Genomic DNA, 8,022 nt, shown 5'->3' on the forward strand with positions numbered 1-8,022 from the left:
GACAAGACAATTCTACCCTTTGTATGTGGGCTGTGAGCCTGTGACCAATAAGGCAGCTAAAAGCCAGGCCTTAAACAGCCAGATGCCAGCATGAGTTTGCCAGGTGTGGGAGTGGCTGGTCAGACCATGGGCTGGGCCTGTGTTTCTCCAGCCATAAGGCTGCAAGTGAGAGTCAGCCCCAGGGACAGAAGCTGCATTTTCTCCCTTTGCTGCTCTTTCCTCCCCCCTTTTGTGTGTGTTTGTCTGGATTTGCCTTAAACCAGGCGGGGTCAGACTGTGACAGCATCAACAGCAGCAGCCACTCCAGCTCCTCTAAACTAACTTTCCCTCTTTCCCCCAAAAGGACAGTTAATACCATATCTGATGCCATCCTACAGACTGGCAAGCAGAGGTTCTCCATAAAAGACTCTCTACAGCCGCCGGGAATGAAAGAGGGAGATTGTTAAAATGAAAGTCCCACTTGATACTGTTGCCTCTTGGAGCCATGGGGTTCACCATTATTTGCAGGGCTATTTGCATTAGGAGGAGAAATCGAAGACACAAGTCAGGTCTGTTTTTGGTGTGAGCTTGTTTATTTACAAAGAGCGCGCTCACGGCTGTGGTTTCTGAACACAGCATAAACAGTCACAGGCAGTTTACATCGCTCAGGGCTGTGAAAAATTTCACATCCTGTGTGGTAAACTTAAGCTGACCAAAGCCCCAGTGCAGACACTGGTAGAACTAATGAGCGTGAGGCCCAGTGGGGGTTCTCCCATCATGCACGCAGGCTGACAGGAAGGGAGGAAAATGCCCCGCCTTCTTCCAATCCCCTGATAATCACCCAGTCCCCTGTCCCACCTGCTCTGGCTCTCCTGGAAGCTCTAGGAAGAGACTCCCGCTCTAAATCAAAGGTGGGAAGAAAGGCTAAAGATTGTGTAGAGAGCGGAAGGCTTAAGGAGACTGGGATTCTTCCTCCCTTCCCTGAGACTCGCTGAGAAGCCCCAGCAGGCTGATTGGGACAGAGTACCCAGTCCACGAACTTCATGAGATTCTTCTTCAAACTCTAAGGGAATTTCTTTGGCTTCCTGTTGGGAAAATACTAATCCTTTTCTAGGATTTCACATGTCACATGTTGTGTGGTCCCTTCCGTCCCCAGAAAAACACAGCGGGTGTCTCTCCTGGCATTCCTATGGGGGCAGAGTTAAGGTTATGTGCTTGAGCTGAGTGGAAAGTGTCACCTTAACTCCACCTTTCCCATTTCCTGCCCAAACTCTCACTGGACCTTCACGTGTGAGCTGACATCTATCTACTGTATAAACTAACCGTACATGGAATATCTCATTGTCTTTTTGCAGGCAGACTGAGCAGTGCACTGGAGCTGCCATGGCTGGGGTAGATGCTAAAGAGCTTCCCAAGATATCTGAAGAGGATATGGAAGAACTGACGGCTGCTGTTGGGAAAGGAAACCTCACCGAAGCAGCTGCTAAAGCGAAAGAGGCTCTGGAGATGGCTGATAAAATCACTCTCAACATCGCTGTCACGGGGGAGTCTGGCTGTGGAAAATCGTCCTTTGTCAACGCCATCCGGGGCCTGGGGGATACAGATGATGATGCGGCTGATACGGGGGTGAATGAAACAACAATGCAGCCCACTGCCTACCCACATCCTAGCTACCCAAATGTAATAGTCTGGGATCTGCCAGGGATCGGGACCCCAAAATTTAAATCAGACACGTACCTCGAGCAGGTGGGGTTCAGCCGCTATGATTTTTTCATCATCATCTCCTGCACCCGCTTCAGAACCCACGATATTGAACTCGCCCAGGAGATCCAGAGACAGGGGAAGAAGTTTTACTTTGTGCGCTCCAAGGCGGACCAGGATTTGACAAATGAAAAACGACACTATGACGAGAAGGGAATCCTGAAGCAGAGGAAAGCTGCCACGAAAAGGCCACATCAATACAGTGAGAGTGCGATCCTCGATGCCATCAGAGAGAATTGCATCGAAGGCCTGGAAGCAGGAGGGGTGGTCTCCCCACGCGTTTTTCTTGTATCTAGACAGGACTTACGCAATTATGATTTTCCAAAATTGCAGGAAACGCTTGTGGATGAGCTCCCCAGTCACAAGAGACTAATTCTCCTACGATCCCTGTCCAATGTTTCTAAAGAAACCTTGGAGAAGAAAAAACAACAACTGCAAGCACAGATATGGAGGAAAAGTCTGGCGTCATGTGCAGTCGCTGCTGTTCCTATCCCGGGTCTCTCCATTGTTTGCGATACCACCATGCTGATGATGTCCCTGAAAGAGTACTGCAGGGACTTCGGCCTCAATGAAAACGCTCTCGCTACACTTGCTAGACAGAATAACAAGCTCATTGCAGAGCTGAAGGCCGTTATAAAGTCCCCACTGAGTGAGGACATAACAAAAGATCTTGTAATTAAGCTACTGACGAAGTGCGGAGCTGGGACAGTGAAATATTCTACCTATTTTTTAAATTTTATACCTGTGGTAGGTTCCATATTATCTGCAGCAGTTTCTTTCCCTACCACAAAGATCATGTTGCAGAATTTCCTGGATGCTGCTGCTGCTGATGCTCTACGAGTTCTGGAGGTGGTTATGGAGGGAGACGTTTCAAACAGAGAGAAACAGCACAAAAAACACCCGAGCCCCCTGAAAGGATCAAACATCGGCATGTGACTGAAAGGATGAAAGTAAAGACCCTGTCCCAGCTGGAGCTCGGCGCTCAGAGCTGTGGGAAGTCTCATGAAATTGCTGCTTTTCTGCATCAGGTGTGAAACTTCAACATAACTGAGCTCTGAGCTCCGTTTCCACGGAGGTCTCCCCCCCACCATAACATACTGAATATGAGTCAGCCAGGGTCATCCTGACTGACCCTGTTCTTTGTTTATTCTTTATTTCCCCAGCGAACGCGGCCAAGTTGTGATAAAGCTCCCCAGGGTCCCCAGTGCCTCACGCGCTCTGCAGGGAGCTCAGGGAATGGTTATTTCAGGCCCCAGCCGAGAGCAGGGCCAGGGCAGAGCCCATCGAACTCTTCACTGGGAAACAACAGGGAGCGACACCAGCAATGACTCGTTCTAGCCACAGATTTTCAACTTCCTGGTTCCTGTTGCCCTGAAATTGCAGCCTGGGCAGGCACCACATTGGGCATGTGGGTAAATTCACTCAGACACAATCGTAAAAACCCTAAATCCTGATGTGACTTGCGTAGGGTTACCATCCGTCCGGGTTTCCCCGGACATGTCCGGGTTTTTCAGCTTTAAATGCCCGTCCGGGGGGAGATTTCTAATCAAGTAGAAATGTCTGGGATTTCCCCCTTCCCCTCATGCAGAGTGCGGCGCGGCTGATTGGACGCCTGGCCTGATTGAAAGCCGCTCGCAGCCACTAGGGCCTCTAGCAGCCTAGTCCCTCCCGCACCCCCGCTCCCTCCTCCCCCACAGAGCAGCGTGGCAGTGTTTGAGTCCACCTGGAGCCTGCAGCTCTCCCTCTGCCTGGTGAGCGGGGGGAGCAGGGCAGGCACCGGGGGGGGGGTGTAGAGGCTGCAGGGGCAGGGCAGGCAGGGGGCGTAGAGGCTGCAGGGCGAGTGGGGAGCAGGGGCACAGAGGCTGCAGAGGGGGGTGCAGAGGCTGCAGGGCGAGGAGGAGCAGGGCAGGCAAGGGCATAGAGGCTGTAGGGGCGGGGCAGGCGGGGGACGCAGAGGCTGCAGGGGCGAGGGGGTGCAGAGGCTGCAGGGCGAGTGGGGAGCAGGGGGCACAGAGGCTGCAGGGGCAGGGGGGTGCAGAGGCTGCAGGGCAAGGAGGAGCAGGGCAGGCAGGGGCATAGAGGCTGCAGGGCGAGTGGGGAGCAGGGAAGCACTTAGCAACCCCCAACCAAGAACAGAGCGGGAAGGAGGAGGGGGAATGCAGGGTGCTCAGAGGAGGGGGCAGAGTTGGGGCAGGGACTTTGGGGAAGGGGTTGGAATGGGAGCGAAGAAGGGGAGGGGTTTCGGTGGGTCTGGTGGCGGGACCGGGGCCCCGTGGAGTGTCCTCGTTTTTAAATGTTTGAATATGGTAACCCTAGACTTGCGTGACGACCCCCCGGTGCCAACCCCTCCCTCGTCACTGCAGGGCCCAAGGCAAATGAAACAGGCTTTTGAGCACAGACGCTTTCACACTTTCCCCCAGGCTGCCCCTGTCCGGGGAGGAGCCGACTGTAACCTCCCACAGAGCCCCCGGACTGACCTTCTGCAAACGCCTCCTTCAGCCTCACCCCGGCCATGGACCCTCTGGATCACTCGACAATGGCCCGTGGCTGGAGCTCTGGGAGCGCTGCCCATTGTGTTATCCCAAGCATCTCCCTGCTCCCGTGTGCTCCCCCGTCTGCCTGGAGCACCCGCCTGCTGCGTCTAGTCTTAGATTGTTGCTCTCAGGGGCAGGGCCCATCCTTCTGTTCTGTGTCTGTGCAGCACCTAGCGCAACAGGGCCATCTCCTGACGGGGTCCTAGGTTCTCCTGTGAGACAAGAATAGATTAAGAAATGCTGAGACTGATCCTTGTAATTCTGTCTCTGCGCTCATAGGTTTAACCAGCCCCTTATGCAAAGGTAGATTTGTCCAGGGAAGCACCTGTGTCTGGCTGTGCTATTAACCCTGTGAATGGCTCTGGATTGAAATGGAGAAGGGTCAAGATGTGTCTGGCTGATAAACCCATGTTGGATGCTTGATAATGACCTGGCTGAGTGGCAGCTGTCACTTATACTCTGGCTGTTCTCCCATTCACGGCTGGTGAGTTGTGTGGAGAGAGGCTTTAGTGTTTGATGCTGAGTTTATGTACCTCTCTTGCTCCTTGATTTGCTATTCTCAGTGGGAGCCTATTCTGTAGTTTGTTAGAAGAGCCGATGATTGAACAATTCATTTGAGCAATTGGAGACTTCGATACATTGCGGCTGGTTTGGCCAAATCTATTCCACAGTCAATAGCCAGTGCGTCAGCTTCTGCCTTCCCTCAATAACCCATTGATTTGTTGATTTGTTTCCATAATGATTAGCGGTCCGGTTCTGCGATCCCTTCACACCCCCAGAACGGGCCCCTCTTGTCTTGTAGAAATGATTTAATATTTCAGTTATAATAAACTTGCATTTCATCTGGACTAAGAGCCCGTGTCTCTGAATTTCACCATTGCTAAAGGCCCATAGTTTAAGGGCATTGCTCTGAGTAGACAGGAGCTCTTCCCTAGAGTGTCACTAACTGGGGGGTTTAACGAGGGGGGGGGGAATGCAGCCGTAGGGTGTTTGTGAGGAGAAGAAGCCAAACCCTGAAGCAGCAGCGTCGCCAGCAACAAGGGTCGGGTCTTTACCTGAGGGGATTCTCTACAATTCCTTAAGTGTGCCTCTGTTTGCTGTAACTTTGAATCTAAGGTTAGAGGGGGGTCCTCTGGGCTCTTTAAGTTTGATTACCCTGTAAAGTTATTTTCCATTTTGATTTTACAGAGATGATTTTTACCTTTTTCTTTAATTAAAAGCCTTCTTTTTAAGAACCTGATTGATTTTCCTTGTTTTAAGATCCAAGGGGTTTGGATCTGTATTCACCAGGGAATTGGTGAAGAGTCTCTCAAGGCTACCCAGGGAAGGGAATTAACATCGAGAATGGTGGCAGCGGACCAGATCTAAGCTGGTAGTTAAGCTTAGAAGTTTTCATGCAGGCCCCCACATCTGTACCCTAAAGTTCAGAGTGGGGAAGCAGCCTTGACAGCCTCACTCAGTCCTTTTGCCCTCCAGCAGATGCCAGCAGACAGCTCCCTCTGGTACCGTCCTTCTCTCATGGACTTCAGGTCCCAGGGCTCCCACTCCTCTCTCCTGGCTCTGCCCCACCTGAGTCCCCCTCCCTTGTGTCGTCTTTTCTTGGCCCTGGCCCAGCTGGGGTCACTAATTATCATTAAGTTGCCCTATCATCACCAGCGGGGGGGGGGGGGGGGGACGACTAGCTCCCAGGCCAGGCTGAGCTTGGCTTGCCTTAAAGGGCCGGCCAGCCTCTGACACCTCCCACAACAAACCACCCCACTGCACACACAGCGCAAGGAGAGGATGAGAGGAACCGAATCACAGGTGACAGACGTCAGTCACCTCATTTAACACCCGACCAGAAAGTGCTCGGATCCCCTGGGGATAGGGTGACCAGATGTCCCGATTTATCTTCCTTTAACAAACAAGGGATGTCATTGCCAATTAATGACTTCAGCTAAAAATCAGTTTGAGATAATTCACCCTTATTTCCAGTCTTAATCCAGATAAGATTTACAACTTCCTTCCTTCCCCATGCCTTTCCTCCTTATCTCTTCCCCTCCTTCCCGCTGACCAACAGCTTTTTCGTTGCACCTGGGTTCACATAGAAGATAGTGGTATGTGTTTGGGGGGGGTCCATGTTTGCTTCTTTTCAGAGATATTCTTTTTTTTTCTTATTGAAAAACATCTGCAGTTACCCCTGTCAGTCAGAGACCTTCTTTTTAGAAATGTCTCCTTATTTCATTACTTATTCTTTGAACCGGACTTCATTCCTTTAGGCCTTAGAACTCATTATTTTCAAGCCCTTCCTCCCACTAGCTAGTCAGGGCCTTTCATCACAACACACACATATTGTGTTCTTAATTAAACTTAAGCTAATGCTAATTCTTTAATTAATTTGTTAATTATTTTTTTTGGATCCTACAAGGTCATTGAAAATTTGGTTAAGCCATGGGGGTCTCTTACCAGACTTCCCATCTCTCCTACACATTTGTATAATTTACTCTTGTGCCCTTAATAATGACTCTTAAAAAAAAACCTGCCAACTCTTTTTTCCCCTCAGACTTGCTTCCCATGAGATCTTACCTACCAATGCTCTGAGTTTGCTGAAGTTTGCCTTCTTGCTATCCATTGTTTTTATTCTGCTGTTTTCTCTCCTATCAGTCCTTAGGATTGTAAGCAAGGTTTGCATGAGCTCTCCCCTGACAGCTAGGGATGAGCTGAGGGGGAAGGGTGTGGAGAAAAGCTTCAGGACCAGACTGTATTTACATAAACACACCCACTCCCCCTAGGTATCCAGCAGATAGAGCTGTGTGCCAAAGTGACTCACTTTGGCTGGTGTTGGGTTACAAATCACTTCAGTGCAGGGGTAGGGTTACCATATTTAAAAAATAAAAAAAGAGGACACTCCATGGGGCCCTGGCCCTGCCCCTTTCTCACCCCCGGCCCCGCCCCAACGCCGCAGCTTCCCCACCCCAACTCCGCCCATTCCCCGCCCCTTCCCCAAAGTCCCCGCCCTAACTCCCCCTCCTCCCTCCCAGCCATGCGAAAAGGGCTGCCCAAACGCTACCGGCTTCATGGTTTGCCGGGCAGCCCCCAGACCCTGCGCCCCCGGCCGGCGCTTCCCCAGCACAGCTGGAGCCCGGGAGGGGAAGCGCCCAGCCGGGGGCGCAGGGTCTGGAGGCTGCCCGGCAAACCATGAAGCCGGTAGCACTTGGGCTTCGGGCAGCCCCCATGCCTCCGGACCCTGCGCCCCTGGCCAGGCACTTCCCCTCCCGGGCCAGCTGCTGTGCTCCTCCCCTGACTCTTCGGCTCTGTTTAAGAGCCGAGCTGCCCGAGCGCTCCGGCTTCGGGCAGCCCCCTTGCCTCCGGACCCTGCGCCGCCGGAGCAGAGCAGCTGGAGCCCGGGAGGGGACGTGCCTGGCCGGCGGCGCAGGGTCCGGAGGCAAGGGGGCTGCCCGAAGCCGGAGCGCTCGGGCAGCTCGGCTCTTAAACAGAGCCGAAGAGTCAGGGGAGGAGCACAGCAGCTGGAGCCCGGGAGGAAGTGCCCGGCCGGTATTTTTCACGGACATGTTCAGCTTTTTGGCAATTCCCCCAGGATGGGGGTTTGATTACCAAAAAACCGGACATGTTCGGGAAAAACCGGACATATGGTAACCCTATGCAGGGGTCATGAAATGTTGTTATCCTTCTTGTGTGAATAAAGAGCAGCAGAACTGTGCTTCACCTGGCCTGATTGAGGGAGTCACCCTCAGCTGAACTGAACTCC

General features: G+C 52.4%; 1 protein-coding gene across 1 annotated transcript; it reads left to right on the top strand.

Annotated features, from left to right (window-relative positions):
- Positions 1-1,337: 1,337 nt before the first annotated feature.
- On the top strand, positions 1,338-3,471 carry LOC135977551 (interferon-inducible GTPase 5-like). The gene has a single exon (XM_065578817.1). The coding sequence runs from the start codon at positions 1,363-1,365 to the stop codon at positions 2,674-2,676; it is 1,314 nt and encodes a 437-aa protein (XP_065434889.1). The 5' UTR covers positions 1,338-1,362; the 3' UTR covers positions 2,677-3,471.
- The last annotated feature ends 4,551 nt before the right edge of the window (positions 3,472-8,022 follow it).

This window comes from Chrysemys picta, unplaced genomic scaffold, assembly GCF_011386835.1.
Source record: "Chrysemys picta bellii isolate R12L10 unplaced genomic scaffold, ASM1138683v2 scaf3, whole genome shotgun sequence".
NCBI classification, from domain to species: Eukaryota; Metazoa; Chordata; order Testudines; family Emydidae; genus Chrysemys; species Chrysemys picta.

Excerpts from the sequence above, each read along its gene's own strand:
- LOC135977551 (XM_065578817.1), top strand. The coding sequence starts at position 1,363 with ATGGCTGGGGTAGATGCTAAAGAGCTTCCCAAGATATCTGAAGAGGAT.